The following is a 15966-nucleotide window of genomic DNA, read 5'->3' as shown; positions in this document are numbered from 1 at the left end:
ATACAAATTTGAAAGTGAACGCGATGACCGTTTCTGTTGCAGTGTCATTTCATTAAAAGAAGGTTACGTTCAAACTCTGGACATTTAGGGACAATATAGTGATCACAGCAACGTACAAACGCATCTGGATGTTCTTTGAAATGCAAGAGATTTAGACTGTTGTCTAGTTACAGGTTTGGGGAGGGAAGGCAGGGCACATCTGGGGGGTAAGTAAGGCTTCTGGTATCCAGGATAGCCTGTACCCTGTTGCGCCGAACAGGAGAAGAGGGATTTGAGACAAGCACTGAAGTGTTACTGTGGTTGTCTTATTCCTCCTTTCATGTTACATGAAGTGATGATGGACTGGATGTGACAGGTTTAGGAGTAGATTATTCTGTACGAACCAGCGGTGAGACACCTCATGGCTAGGCAGTGCTTTATACAGACATCCTGGGTTTCTCCAGTTCTACAATTTTCAGCTAACCCCAAATTTATTTTATGCCTACAACAAACTGTTTTGAAGCGTGTGACGTAAGAATATGGTAGTATAGCGTTCATACTTTGGGCAAGCTGGAGCTGACACTGGATTGGCACCTTATGGGAGCCAAGAAGGTTTTCTCATTTACTGAGTGTAGGCCATAAGGTATCTAAGTATTGTAAATCACTCCAGTGTCTCTGACTTAAAACACAAACTTTGGGGTGTGGTTTTTTTTTTTTTTAATGATTGACCAGAGGTAACTGTAAGGGATGTCTTTAACATCCCTTTAAGTGTTATGTGAAATATTGTGTTCTGTGACCTGATTAGAAAAGCCATGTTTTTTTTCTAATGGGTCTTACAAATCTGAGAGTATATTTCTGCTAATGCTTTTACGATTCAGGTCGCAAAGGCCACGCTTGGCATGAAAGCTATCTGATCAGGTGTAGAACTGCCTTCCTCTGTCCATGGCCAGGTAGAAACAAATGAGAGACAGCTCTCCCACTTGTTCTGCAGGTTGTCTTAAGTGATGCTATGGCATTTAAAAGATGACAGACTATTTCACTGGACCAAATTTTACTAAGAACTTACAGCTCTCTTGGCCTGTCTCTTAGTGCCATCCAAAAGGTGCCAGATACAGGTTTTAGTTGCAAATGACAATGAGGTGCTTTTGTGTGAAAGGAGAAGACCTCTACTTTTTCAGTAAGTCTGTCAAAGCATCTCCCACCTTGGTGGCTGCTACCTCATTCAGCAAAGGTGAAACTATGCTCATCCTTTCAGAGAGTTGATTGATCTGCCTTTCTCAAATGGTGTTTCTTGGAGGAATCCAGCAGCTGTGTCTTAGTGGGCTTTGGGGCAGCCAGGAAAATGTTTTTTCCCAATAGTATGTGATGCAGGTGTGGAGGGTGTGGGGGCAATATCTCTCCAGTGATCTCAAGGCATTCAAATTGAAAAGCCCTTGGCTCCAGCTGTTTGGGGCCAATCTAAACTTGCGCTAAGCTTCAAAACGTGAATCTGAGGCAAACGAAACATTACTGCATTGAGTATGACACGGCTGGGTTTTCACCTTAGTGTGTTCCTTTTTGATTTTACGTTCCCAGAAAGGTCAGATCACTATAAAGCGTTCTGCAGATACTTTGCTGCTGAATGTAAACTTGGGGTAGAATATGGGAAGCTGTGAAATATTTGGGTTGTGAGCGAATTGGTAAGGAAGGCAACCTCTAAGAAATACTAGGGGTTTTGTTTTCTTACTGTACTAAGAAAACCAGCAGTGGTGGAAATATTATCTGACTCGTGTGTTTTTTGTGTAGAGGGAACGGGGGCACAGTGTCACTTCTACACACAGTCTGATGCAGCGGTGTGAATAGCAAACGTAACATAAAAGCATGCAGTTGCTTCCGTGGTTTGCTACAGCACCTTGGTTTGAAGATGACTTTTTAACTTGATAAAGAGTTGTGCCCCAAAATGGAAGAGGACAAAAAGCGAGAGTGCTTTGTGTACTGGATTCAAACTGAACCTATATTTTTGGCAGTCTTAAAAATGGCTGAAATAGTCTTAAACCCATCTCAGTTTTATGGTTATCTTGTTTAACTTGATAAAAGCAAAAGTGTGCTAAGGAATGGTCATGACTGATGTGAAAGCAGGTGTCCTCATGGTTTTGGAAACGTTGTTGCAGCCTCATGGATTTGTGGAAGCCTGAGTGTGGTGAAGCAACAGAGTAAAATGGTTTTGTTTCTGTTGGAAGTTGTCAGTGGTATATTTAGACTTCATAAACATTTACTCCAGACAGATCTGCAAGTTTGGAAGAAAAGCAAATGTGTGTTTTGTGTGTGTGTTTTTTTTTTTTTTTTTTTTTTTAAAAAACGCTGCAGGTGGTGGAGTTGCTGCTAGCTCGAGGGGCAAACAAAGAGCACAGGAACGTTTCTGACTACACACCTCTAAGTCTCGCTGCTTCTGGTGGATATGTGAACATTATCAAGATTCTGCTAAATGCTGGGGCAGAAATCAATTCCAGGCAAGTTCCCTTTTCACTCCTTCTCTCATGTGTTTGTAGTCTTCTGGGTTTTGACCCTTTTTGAAAGGCTTTCTTGACTAAGTGGAACAAAAGCTTACTGTTACGTGATCACAAGCGATGTATGATCTTACTTCTGGGAGGATTTTTTCCCCTCCAGGTGCAAACTATAGCAGTTAGAATATGCTTTTTGAATGCTTATTTAACTTCCATCTCCCTTAGTGTATTTCTGTAACTTCCATAACTTTTTTCCTTCATCATACCATCTGTCATTTTTGGTCAAAGACAGAAATGCTTCCTCCTGCTCTGCTTGGCCGGGTAGTTGAAATCAGTTCTGGGTTAAATGACGAAAGTGTTAAGTTTTATGCCCCCTGTGTTTTTAACCTGTGTAGCTTAATGAAAGCTTTTCTGAAGACTCTGTGTTTGTGTTGGGGTGTGGGTAATACTTTATTTCATCCATTGGGAGAGGAGAACAACCTAACCTATGGTCTGCAGAAGTGAAAAAGTCTAAGCCAAAATTAGCTTCTCATAAGGGTTGCCTTCAAATCTACTACAGTTAAGAAGAAGCATACGTAATAACTATAAGCAGAATTATTTGTCGTAGGTAATGCACCATTTGAAGTTTCAGTAATAGTTTCTATGCAACTGTGTTTCTGCTTTGGATATCTGCCTTCTCTAGTTTTTAAGTCATTTTATAAATGTGACCGTGAGTAAACATTTTTTTTCCTCTCTTCCAGAACTGGTAGCAAACTGGGCATTTCTCCCTTAATGCTGGCAGCCATGAATGGGCACACTGCTGCAGTCAAGCTATTACTGGACATGGGCTCCGATATAAATGCCCAGATAGAGACTAATAGGAATACAGCCCTGACTCTAGCTTGTTTCCAAGGGAGAACTGAAGTGGTTAGCTTGCTCCTTGACAGAAAAGCTAATGTGGAACATAGAGCTAAGGTAAGGAGTAAAGAGTTGAAAAAGGCACCTAAAAGAGATGCTTATAAGGCATGGCTTCTATGTGGTCATTTTACAACTTTTTTCTGTTCTATGCATTTTTTTTGAAAGTTAACTGAACAGGTGGTGAAGTTCAAGCGTGTTGTGGATCAAATGCATATTTCTGAAGTCATCTAGAGAAAGACCTTATATTCTAAAGAAAACCCATGGTTGTATTTAAAGGCTGGTATATTGATGTGGTTATGCAGTTCTTCGGACCAGAGCTTTTGGCTTCTGAAGCCTTCCTTAATCTCCAGATGGTTACGAGCATAAGAGTATTGATCTGTTAACTTAATAAAAATATGAGGCTTCCATGTATTAAAATAGAGTGAATTTCAGCCAAGGCTGTGCATTTGGACTCATCTCTTCAGTCTCCCTGGCTACTACAGCTGCAGAGGTAATACAGAATCGCAATGGGATGCGTCTTCTAGCAGCTTTGTATCAGCTGACCCCAGCTCATAAAATCGGAGGAAAGGCTGTTCTCTTAAAGCTGGTTAGAATACTGAACAAGTGAAGTGACTTGCCACAGAGGTGGTGGCCTTTATCCTTTTCCACCATGTTTAGTTTCTGACAGAAAGTGAGCTCCAAAGGATCTTGGAAGCGCTAATAGCTAGTAGGTCTCTTCCTTGCCTAAGTCTTGTGTCCCCTTGACCTAGCCAAGTGCTTCCTGAGCATTGTTTTGCGCATCTCTCAATGAAGGTAGGAAATGTGATTTGTATTGTCTGTATAGCACCATGTCCACTTCATGGTATTTGCTGCTGTTGGCCCCCACCTTTGTAAGGTTGTTGGGTTAGTTTGGAGAGACTATTGACAGCAAGGGGCTTGGACTTGCACAGCAGCAGAGGGCTGGGGCTTTCCCCTAAGAGTATGTTCTACTTCCAAAGAGCAGCTTAGCGGAAGCTTCTTCCTAGCCAGCTGAAGATGATGATGTTCTTGTTAGCTGGCAAATTTCATAACAACTTCAATTGGAGGGTATATGCCAGAGCTTGAAATGTGCTCCTGGAAGTTCAAATTAGTCTTGGCTCTTTGGTAATAAAATGCTAACTGCTTGTTTTTCCTGTTTGCTTGTCTTAGACTGGCCTCACACCGTTAATGGAAGCAGCTTCTGGTGGATATGCAGAAGTGGGCAGAGTTCTGCTGGACAAAGGTGCAGATGTAAATGCTCCTCCAGTACCTTCCTCAAGAGATACAGCTTTAACCATCGCAGCAGACAAAGGGCACTACAAATTCTGTGAGCTTCTTATTAGCAGGTACATATCTGAAGCTATGCTGCTTGAAGAAAAACCTTGAATATAAAGTTCCTTCTCACAAATCTGTTTTTCCCGATACACACTTAGGGGAGAGGAGGGTGGTTTTAATTCCATACTAGGTTTGGTTAAAATGAACTCAGGTCTTCTGGATTTATTAACTTTGCCAACTATGTATTTTTATTCGTGGAAAGTGATCAGAAAATGATTTGGTGTTGGAGTGCTTCCTTTTGCCCACGTCTGGCTAACTGAGTTTTTCCGAGCTGACTGAATTGTGTATCTTAGAAATGAGCAATTTCTTGTTAAGTTCACATTTGTAGTAAATGTACTGACACAGTTAACTCCGTGTTAGATAAAAGCGTCAAGTCCTTAAAGAGGCTAACGGAAGACGCGCACAAAACTTAGGCCATTGATCTAATGATGTCTTTTATTTTTAAACTTGATCACAATCTGTGTTCAGTGCAAAACAGTTTCCTAAGTAGCTTTTGGATATGCAATCTGACAAGTAACAGTGCTGGCTGTTGGCTTGCACTCAAACCTTAACAAGTTGTTTCAAGGAACTTACTGAGGAATACGGTGTACTGATGGACAGGGGTTAATGAAGTAGTTACTGAAGCTTCAGAGCTAGCTGACTGTGTGATGTAGGTTATTTAAAGCGCTTTTAGGCTGAAAATAGGCTCTTGACGGCATCAGAGAGAGCCAAAAATATAATTTTGGAAAGTGAAGCGCTCCGTGCATGTGTTCCATGTAAAAATGAATATCGAATCAGCCAGCAATTAGGTATTGCGTGGACTTTTGTCAGTCCAGTTAATGCCTATTACTAAAATATGGTTCAGTGTTTTGATTGAACGTGTTTGGTTTTGTAGAGGAGCTCACATTGATGTGCGTAACAAGAAAGGGAATACTCCACTGTGGCTTGCAGCAAATGGAGGGCATCTAGATGTTGTCCAACTACTAGTTCAAGCGGGAGCAGATGTGGATGCTGCTGATAACAGGAAGATAACTCCTCTTATGGCAGCCTTTCGAAAGGTAGAATGCAAACTTCAGCTTTGGTCTTAATGTTGTCTTGATAATAACTGCACAGTTATGAGTACAACATTGTTGAGAGAAACTAAATCGTTTGAAATCTGCAAACTAATTTTAATACTTGGCGTTGAATCTTCAAAAGTAGGTATGTATGTCACCTGCACAATTACTGTGTTAAATTCTAGGAGAAACTCGATTTCTAAGCATTCTTAGAGTCTAGTTCTCATGGGCCTGTTATGAGAAGAAAAAACTGCAGTGTGTGTGTGTGGGGAGGGCGAATTTGTGATAGAACAGGAAATATGCGTTGGATTGGAGACTCACACAAGAGGGATGAGCGTTTCTGCAAAACCCCTCCGCTCTTTTTAGCCAGGCTTGACTCTTGACGTATTGTCCTTTTAAAGTGGTGTTGTACCTAAAAATTCCAAATGACTGTAGGAACTTGAAGGTCTAAGTCGCCAGAGCCTGGTGTTTGTAAACAAACAAAAGCTGCAAGTGACAAAGTAGTATGTAAAAGCAGGACTGGACCAAGGGCAGCTTCAATTGTAATTGTCCTAGGAAGTTGCATTTCCTTAATCTGTCATGGAAACTTTTTAGGAAGTCAGTACTCTGCAGTTCACGCTGTTAATGCTGTGAAACTCAATCTGAAATGGTTTCGTTTCACCATAAACCAAAAATAGACTAAGAGACGCGGGTAGAAAAAAAAATAAGCTAAAGGGGAAGATATGTTTCACAGTTAGACCGTGTAACTGATAACGTAGAAATCTAATTTCTCTCACTGTCAGAGTGTGCAGTCTTTACAAAAGTAACTTTGAGTTGCTTGTGTTCCCTTACCTCATAAAAGAGAGAGAACATGCCACTACTTAAGAGGTGTTAAAGATGGTTCAAACATGTTTGCAATGTTGAGAGCATTATGTGAAGGAGTTGAAAAGAAATACTACGCAAGGAGTGCTTGAACTGAAGAGTTTCTTAGGAAAGCAGAAGCAAATAGCCTGCTATGAAATGACCTCTGTGAAATTTCATTTTCAGGGTCATGTAAAAGTGGTGCGCTACCTAGTGAAAGAAGTAAATCAGTTTCCATCAGACTCGGAATGTATGAGATACATAGCAACCATTACTGATAAGGTAAGTAATATGAGTAAGATAATATTTCTGAAGGGATCATACTGTGACTCCGCTTCAGAGCAGATGGTATAGGTTGTCTTTTGCTTGCTGGCACACTGGGCCTTAGGCAAATGATGGTCACCTTGAAAGTTACCAGAGGAAATGCAGAAAATGGGAGAATGCGGCCACTGTAACTCTCTAAGCCTTAGTTCTGTGACAGTGGTAGTAAGGTGGTGCTGTCCATTACCTGTGCTTATTTTGAAGTGGCATCCTAGCTGCTTTCCTGGATTACGCTACATCCCTTCCTACTGAGTGTGGTGATGCTGGATTTATGACCACTTTTTCAGTAGGGCAGAGGTAACTGAATGAAATTCTGCCAAGAGCGTGTGTGAGTTTATGTATGAAGATTCAGAATCTTCTACAGAACTTTGTACAAGGAAGATAAAACCAAAAAACAAAAACCAAAAAAACCCCCAAAGCCTAACAGTAAAGCATTTAGTTACAGAGTATTAGATAAACTGCTCTTCCTCCCCATGGAAGTTTAATTGTATTCAGTTCATTTTTAGTCAAGATGAACAGGGGCAAAAACTTTTGAGCAGAAAAAGGAAATGGTAAGAGCAACTAGTGGAGAAATACAGTCTTAGTGATTCTATCTTTTTGTTGGTCTTCTGCACTGCAGAAGACTGAGTTGTCTTTTTTTCTGGGGTTCATGTTGTGATGTGCCTTTGAGGCCGAAGAAATGTTCGTATTTAACACCGTATGTTTTAGGTTACCCATCACAATGACTGCTGTCAGCTTGTGTGATGCAGGGCAGACTATATATTTTAAAGTATTTACTGCCATGCAGTCACATAGATTTGAGTAGTACCATAATATTCAAGTACTACCCAAGAGTTTAAAAAAAAAAAAATTATTTTTGTGATATCTCTTCATCTTTATGGGTTTCCTCACCTTTCTGACCCTTCCCTTTTTGTTTCGTCACCCTGTCTTGTCTTGGTAACAGGCATATGTTATGACTGTTTTTGCTCAAAGTTTCTACCATGCTGAGAGATTCCCTTTTGATTACGATCCTTACTTGTGATTGTGAAATATCAGTTTGTAAGGTTGGGCATGAAAGGGAGCTTACTGGAAGGAAGCTGAAGTTACAGAGAATGTTTGCACAAATAGCATGGTAGTTTTGTTCAGATGTGAAGATTAATGTCTTACTCAAAAATCGAGGGGAAAAGAATTCCTTCTCGTGATGGCACCATATTGCTACCAAATTGTCGTTTCGTAAGAATAAAATACTTGTTTTGCAGTAAGCTTACTGCTTGCGATGTAAAAAGCAGTAAATGTTGTTTTCACAGCTTATTGACTATGAGACTAACTTAGTGTTAACATGGATGCTAATACTACTCGAGCATTAGCATGTACGTTTTTCTCAGAACACCTTCTATGCAAGCTGATGAATGGTCTGTAAATTAGAGGTCTAAGCTTAAGAGTGTATGTTTGAACACATGTAATGTGAGGTTTGACTTCTTCAGACCAAGGATTCATGTACTTTTATTCTTTTAGGAGATGCTGAAGAAGTGCCACCTATGTATGGAATCAATTGTTCAAGCCAAAGATAGACAGGCTGCCGAAGCGAACAAAAATGCAAGCATTCTTTTAGAGGAACTGGACTTGGAGAAGGCAAGTTGAAAGAATTTGGAGAGTATTTTTTTTCGTAAAGTTGTAATTTCATATTCCTTCAAGATTATAAGATCTATGAAAGTGTGTATTAAACCTGAGAATACGTATGTAATTGTAACTTGAGTGTAAGAATTCAGTATCTAGTTGCTCAAGTAACTTTTGTCGTTAGTGAGAAGTTGGATCAAGAAACTTCTCTGTAACAAAATGATTGCTGTATGTAATATACCCCAAAATGGTTTTTAAGTAGTATTTTTTATGAAGTACATAATAGCTGAGGATTTTTGTTTTGTTCATGACTTAAATATGAGATAAGTATGCCAGTAATGTTACTAGAAACCACAGTAGCATAGTAGAAATCTAATAGAAAAATCAAGTAAAATGTATCAGATGAGCACATGTTTAGTATCCCAACTTAGCTGAAAATATTTTTCATGTCATCGTTGGAAGGGGAGATAACTGTTGTTTGAACTGTACTGATGCACACGTGGTGATTTAAGGAATCCTGAAAAACATGTAGGAAAACTGGCTTATTTTGTGTGGTGTCTTCTGTTTCTGTGATAACTTTTTTTAGCATGAGCAAATAGTCTACATTTGGAAGAGCAACTACTTTAAAAAAAAAAAAAAAAATCACAGAAGAGACTGCTTCCCTTCTGTTTTTAAAAACGTTAGTCTAAAATTCACTTCAGCCTCCTATGAAATGGGCAAGGATGCTATAACGAAGCATCCGCGTTTTTTGAAAGGCATGGTACATCTTCCAATGCTGTTCAATGTGCTTGACTTATAGCTAAGGGAAGAAAGCAGAAGATTGGCTTTGGCTGCCAAAAGAGAAAAAAGGAAGGAGAAAAGGAGGAAGAAGAAAGAAGAACAAAGACGAAAACTAGAAGAAATTGAAGCAAAAAATAAAGAGAATTTTGAACTCCAGGCTGCTCAGGAGAAGGAGAAGCTAAAACCTGAAGGTGATTTAACAGTTTTGTGTTACCAAGGCTATGTTTTAAAAGTATTTATTCCTAGTATTACAATGGCTTCTCTTGTCAAAATATAAGCAGTCGTTCATATGACCCTCTGAGCTTTCCTTCTGACTACCTTTTCTATTAAATCCCTCAATTAACATGGTGGTTGATCTGTGGTGTCCTGCTGTGGTGAAGGGCTGTTACCAGCAGCTTGGCAGTGGCAGTTCTAGGTTAACTTTATTACAGGAAGGGTTTTGGCATGTTTTTTCTTCAAGATCCCAACGATTAAAACCACGGCAATTTTTTACCTCTTATCAGAATTATAGTTATGACCAGATGCAAAAGCGGCAACATTGGACTCCAAATATCCATTTCTTTTTGCCCAAAGAGCTGAAAGCTGGCTCTTCTAGGGTTTGATCTCGTATGGTGCATTGAGAAATGGGTTTTCACTGAGTGTCCCCTCATTCTCAAATGCGGAAAGGAAGGAGGTATATGTGGTAAACAGTCTTGATCTGTTGTTTCATATACTTGTTTATGTCCCCTAAATACTTGTGTCTGTCTTTCCCTGACTGAATTCAATTTCAAATTTGTTAAATTGCTGCTATGTTCATTGCAAGATAAGAATGAACTTCTAGATGGTTATCGTCATAAAGGGAGAGACTCCATGGTACCACACATGCAATAGTTACAGGAGTCTGTGTAGTTGGTGGTTCTACCTGTTTCTTGGAGTCTTCTGAGACTTGGCTGTTTTTATAGTTAATAATGAATTATTTGATATGACAGATGTGACTTGGAATATAAAACCACATGAGTTTCCTTAAGCCCGATAAGTTAGTGATGACTTCTTTTATTCCATCAGATGATCCAGAGGTCCCAATGGAGCCTCCTAGTGCTACCACTACCACCACCATAGGTATATCTGCAACTTGGACGACTTTAGCGGGTTCCCATGGAAAAAGGAATAACACCATCACCACGACAAGCTCCAAAAGAAAAAACAGGAAAAACAAAGTGACCCCTGATAACGTTCAAATTATATTTGATGATCAACTCCCCATTTCCTATGGCCAGCCAGAGAAAGTGAATGGTGAATCTAAGAGCAGCAGCACTAGTGAAAGCGGTGACAGTGACAATATGAGAATTTCCAGCTGTAGCGATGAAAGCAGCAATAGCAACAGCAGCCACAAGAGTGACAATCATTCTTCCACAGCCGTTACTAACACACAGAGCAACAAAAAACAACCATCAGTTCTTGTCACTTGTCCAAAGGAGGAGAGGAAAGCAGTTAATGCCAAATCATCCCTAAAGTAAGTTTCTGTGAATGTGCATGCTTATTTAAGGTGTTTGCTCTACATTTCAAGGCTGTGCCCCTGTCTCCCTGGACTTAATGATTAAATCAATTGTTAGCAAGTAGGTGATACCCTGGGTCCTTGCTGCTGTTGGTTGTGCAAGGAGCGTAAACATGGTTGCATTATGAACTTCAACTGAATAGGTTCAGAAGCAGGAGTCGGATCCATGGAATTAGGGAGCTGTGGTATGTTTTGAGGTGTAAACATGTCAATTCCAGCACTCCTGCTTTTTAAGTCAGCTATATTGTGGTTACCTTGGCTTCTTATTTCTTCCCTTTTTTTGGTCTTGCCCAAAACTACTCACTGTTTCATTTTAAAAGATTTGGCCTGGAGGCAGTCTATTATAAGTACTTGCTTCCCTTTGGAAGAGTTAGGATTGTATTAGTGTAGTTAATGGAGCTGTTTGGAGATCTTTGTGCTACCTCTAGAACCCAAACTAGTCTGGAGTTGCAACTTAGATGCACTCCAACCTTTTTAGCTGCTGGCGGGCAGTACTCGTTCTGGGACATCATGTCCCAGAATATCTCCCTGTATGGGTACTGCAAGGACACAACATCTAACAGGGAGCTAACTCCACAGTCCCTGCGCGGTGCTGTTCTGTGTTGAGCAGAAGCACTTTTTCCTTTGGCAATGCCAGCTGCTCAAACGCCAGTATCGTTCAAGCCTTCATGAACAACGTTGCTTTTGTGTAGGGGGTGGTATGCTGATACCACATTAACGCTTTACAAATATCAAGTGAGCCTTTTGGGTGTGTTTAGGTGGGAAAATGTTTACCTTTTTTCACCCAACGTTGTCGTTAGTGTAGCTTGTCAGTTCTGACTTGGGAGCGTTCATTGCCCCGAAAGAGAAAACAGAGTTGGGAGGAGGGAAGAATGCGCCAAGTGGAAATCATCCTTTGGTGGTTTTTTCATGACTCTGTGTATTGACAGCCTTTAATTTCCTTTAAAGGTTATCTGAAGTTATCAGTGAAGTGACAGGTAATTCCTTGTCTACTTGCACAAAATCTGGTCCTTCTCCCCTTTCTTCTCCAAATGGGAAGCTGACCATTGCTAGCCCTAAACGTGGTCAGAAAAGAGAAGAAGGATGGAAGGAGGTTGTAAGAAGGTAAGCAAAACATTCTCCTAATTCTCTCTTCCTTGTATATTGCATCTCGGGGACTGTTGTAACTTGAGCGTAGTCGTCACCGCTGTTAGTTGATGGACTCGTTTCCTAGTGGAAACGATGAATTTCACAAAGTTGCTGTTGCGTAGGCTGGATCTTTATAATGTTCTTTTGCCTAATCTGTCCGTTGCCTCATGCCATTGAAGTGTTTCCCAGTTAATTTTTTTTTTTGTTTTGCTTAGATCCAAGAAGGTTTCTGTTCCATCAACTGTCATTTCCAGAGTCATTGGCAGAGGAGGATGCAACATCAATGCTATACGTGAGTGCACAGGAGCACACATAGATATCGACAAACAGAAGGACAAAACTGGAGACCGAATAATAACAATAAGGTAAGCAAGCTGCTGCTTGATGTACTTTTGAGTGTGGATTCAGTGTGTGCGGTGGAGTGTTTTTTGCCTGTTTTTTAATTCATTCTAGAACATTGTTCTGCGCTGAAAAATGTGTACGCTTCTCTTGATTTGACCTTTAAGGATAAGCAGCCACTTTTTCTTTGGCGCAGGGGAGACAAAGGGGGTGGGGATGCTGGGAACAACATTGGTACTGTCATATTTGTACAAAGACTACTCCCAAAACAAGATGGGGAAACATTATGAAGACATAAATGCATTCATCGGTATGCTTAGACTGGTTTAGACATGTCTAAATGCCTAAACACGTAGACATTTAGAGAACTAAATGTTTTTAGACTAGACAGATTTCTTCTGGGTGAGAATACTCATCTTGAGCTGCTTAAGCAGCCATCATCACCAAGGAAAAGCCAAGCTCAGCCTTCTGAAAGGGAGTCATTTTTGTGTTTGTATTAGAGTGACAGAAGACGGGCTCAACTGTGAATGAAGTACTTCTTTATAACCTGATGAGTAAGCACTTTGTACTTTGCCTTTTTCCGCCCTTTAATTTTATAGGGGTGGCACTGAATCGACAAGGCAGGCCACGCAGTTGATCAATGCGCTGATTAAAGATCCGGATAAGGAAATTGATGAACTTATTCCAAAGAACCGCTTGAAAAGTTCTGCTGCAAACTCCAAAACAGGGTCATCGACACCTGCCACCACTACAGCTGCTAACAGTTCTCTTGTGGGGATCAAAGTGACCACTGTAGCTGCTTCATCAACATCTCAAACTGCCTCCGCACTCACTGTGCCTGCAATATCTTCAGCATCCACTCACAAAACCATTAAGAATCCGGTGAACAACGTGCGGCCTGGCTTCCAAGTTTCTCTTCCATTAGCATATCCTCCTCCGCAGTTTGCACACGCTTTACTCGCTGCTCAGACTTTCCAGCAAATCCGTCCGCCTCGGTTGCCCATGACCCACTTTGGAGGTACTTTCCCACCAGCTCAGTCCACATGGGGTCCGTTTCCCGTTAGGCCGTTGAGCCCTGCAAGAGCTACCAACTCACCTAAACCTCACATGGTGCCTCGCCATAACAGTCAGAACAGCAGCGGTTCTCAGGTGAATTCAGCGAGTTCTTTGACGACTAGTCCAACAGCTACAACAAGTTCAGTGGCTTCTACTGTGCCTGGTTCTTCTACAAACGGCAGCCCAAGTTCACCTTCGGTCAGAAGGCAGCTTTTCGTCACAGTTGTGAAGACATCAAATGCCACGACGACCACAGTGACGACCACAGCGAGTAACACCAGCACAGCGCCTACGAATGCCACGTATCCAATTCCTACTGCCAAAGAACACTACCCTGCATCTTCCCCATCGTCTCCTTCTCCTCCTGCCCAGCCAGTGGGTGTTTCTAGAAACAGTCCTTCCGACTGTGCAGCAGCCTCTCCGAATAAAGGTGCACCTTCGTCTGATCAGGAAGTGGGTAGTCCTCCAGTAGTGGAAACGAGCAGCTCAGCCAGCAGTAGGCAGCCCAGTGCTGGTTCTGGGAGTTCCTCTGTGCACCCTGCTCATCAGCAGTCTCCAGGAGCTCCTCTGCAAGAGGCAAGACCTCCTCTTCAGCAACCTCAGGTTCCTGCACCAGATCCTCGAATGGTCGTGCCTCCAAATTTAGCAGCCACGAGCTCCTCTGCTCCTGTGGCAGGTCCAACGAATGCCTCGATGACCTATCCCATGGCTCAGACGTCAATGGGGCCTTCTCAGCCTCCGACAAAGATGGAAACCCCTGCCATCAGACCGCCTGTCCATGGAACCGGTAGCGTCCATAAGAATCCAGCTCCTGTGCAAAATTCTTCTGTCGCAGTCCTCAATGTTAATCACATCAAAAGGCCCCACAGTGTTCCTTCTTCAGTGCAGCTTCCTTCTACCTTAAGTACACAAAGTGCTTCTCAAAATTCAGCCCATCCAGCAAACAAGTCTATGGGTACCAATTTCAGTGCTACTTTACCGTTTGGACCCTTTAGTACGTTGTTTGAAAACAGTCCTACGTCTGCTCATGCCTTCTGGGGTGGTTCTGTCGTTTCATCTCAGACAACACCAGAATCCATTCTATCAGGAAAGTCTTCGTTTTTGCCAAACTCGGATCCTTTACATCAGTCTGATACTTCCAAAGCCCCAGGTTTTAGGCCACCGTTACAGAGGCCAGCTCCAAGTCCCTCAGGTAAGCGTGTTTTGCGTTCATATCTTCATAATGTTTTTAACTAATTGCTGCTGCATGTTTTGCTTTTTGAACTTCGGATGCTTTCTGCCTCTGTCCTTGTAATTGCTTATGGTAAATCCACTTCGACCCTGCAGTGGAAGGGGACTCTAATATATTGAATCGTTCTTCCTGTATCTATAAGCATAGTTCAGTTAACCTTTCTTTAAGCGTCATCTGTACGTTGTAATAGCTATTTGGCAGCTGATGAACTTGATAGTCCACCAAAGGCAAAGGCGTTCATTTCGCTGTTCCGCTCTACTCTTCTCCGATAGCTCAGACAATGAAATGCTTCATTGTTGTTTCCCCCTTCTTTCCCTACTACCACCTCGTAACTATTTCCCTTTTGTGATAACTCGATACTCGAGCTTAGAGTACAGAAAAATTTGCAGCTTGTTCAAAGTGTTAGGCTGACAGAAAAATCTGGGTTTTAACATGACCTTAGAGGGATGTGTTCTTTGTAGTATTCAGCTTGATCAAAAAGTCCAATTTCATGGATGTGCTGAATTTTGCAGCAAGATTTTAGAAGTTTGTAGAAAGTACGCTGTTTCTACCACCTGTGCCTATTTTGATAGCCTCCACGACTTGTTTATCTAGCTTTGTTTATGAATCCAGGACAATCATAACGGCTTTTTTGTGTGTGTGAATACCGTAGAGAAGCTGTTGAGGAACCATCTGTGAAATTGGTCTAATTTGCTGTACTGTCTGTGCAATTGTACTTCTTGCACAACCATACACTGTATCACTTGAATATGTCCAACAGTTTCTGAATAACAGTAGTGCTCTAACCACAGTCGTCACGTTACCTCAATTTTCTTCCTGAAGGCTACAGATAAGAATAGATCGAGTTGGAGCTGTCTGTAGAGTCAAAAACTATTATGTTAGTGCATAGGAAAGTAGCCCCCTAGGGCCTGAAGAACTTGAGAGAAAAAAGAGCTTGCATCTTCACGAAGTGCAGGCAAATGCTCGGCTTTTTCTACCCTTCTGCCTGCCACTGGTGAATAGATTTTTATAGATTCAACTACTAAATTATAGTTTTCTGTCATTAGCTGTATGAATAGCAGAAAGATGCAAGTGCAAAAGTCACAGTATTTGAGTAGTAACAAGCTTCCTTACTTTTTTTTATCTTAAAATCTTAGATATTGTTTTTCCTTTCCTTCATTAAGGAGAATACTGAGGGGGATGTAATTTTGGTATTTTGGGCGTCTCTACTAAAACGAGTTGCTCTTGTAGAGTTGATGCCACTTAATTAGATACCATTTACTTAATCAAAAATGCATCCCTGAGTTGGAAGAAAGCACCTATATACATTTTTCTTTTGCAGTGGATTAAAATTTGAATGGCAAAAGTAAAAAAAAAAAAAAAAAAAAAAACCAAACCAAACCAACTACCTTTTAGCGTGTCCACTATTCTTAGTAC

The 15966-nt window shown here is 41.2% G+C and overlaps 1 protein-coding gene across 7 annotated transcripts in view; it reads left to right on the top strand.

Moving 5' to 3' along the window:
* The window catches only part of ANKRD17 (ankyrin repeat domain 17), a 96823-nt gene that overhangs the window by 73972 nt on the left and 6885 nt on the right, over window positions 1–15966 (top strand). For all 7 annotated transcript variants that reach the window (XM_068941303.1, XM_068941302.1, XM_068941301.1 and 4 more), the window contains 11 exons: window positions 2326–2468; window positions 3203–3416; window positions 4527–4702; window positions 5566–5728; window positions 6752–6847; window positions 8381–8497; window positions 9282–9453; window positions 10307–10754; window positions 11745–11900; window positions 12140–12289; window positions 12863–14511. In XM_068941303.1, coding sequence (XP_068797404.1) covers window positions 2326–2468; window positions 3203–3416; window positions 4527–4702; window positions 5566–5728; window positions 6752–6847; window positions 8381–8497; window positions 9282–9453; window positions 10307–10754; window positions 11745–11900; window positions 12140–12289; window positions 12863–14511 — 3484 coding nt within the window. The remainder of the gene's footprint in view (window positions 1–2325; window positions 2469–3202; window positions 3417–4526; window positions 4703–5565; window positions 5729–6751; window positions 6848–8380; window positions 8498–9281; window positions 9454–10306; window positions 10755–11744; window positions 11901–12139; window positions 12290–12862; window positions 14512–15966) is intronic.

The sequence above is a fragment of the Struthio camelus genome, chromosome 4 (genome assembly GCF_040807025.1).
Source record: "Struthio camelus isolate bStrCam1 chromosome 4, bStrCam1.hap1, whole genome shotgun sequence".
Taxonomy (NCBI): domain Eukaryota; kingdom Metazoa; phylum Chordata; class Aves; order Struthioniformes; family Struthionidae; genus Struthio; species Struthio camelus.
Note: the sequence above shows the minus strand (reverse complement) of the source record. Positions and strands in the feature narration are given on the sequence as shown.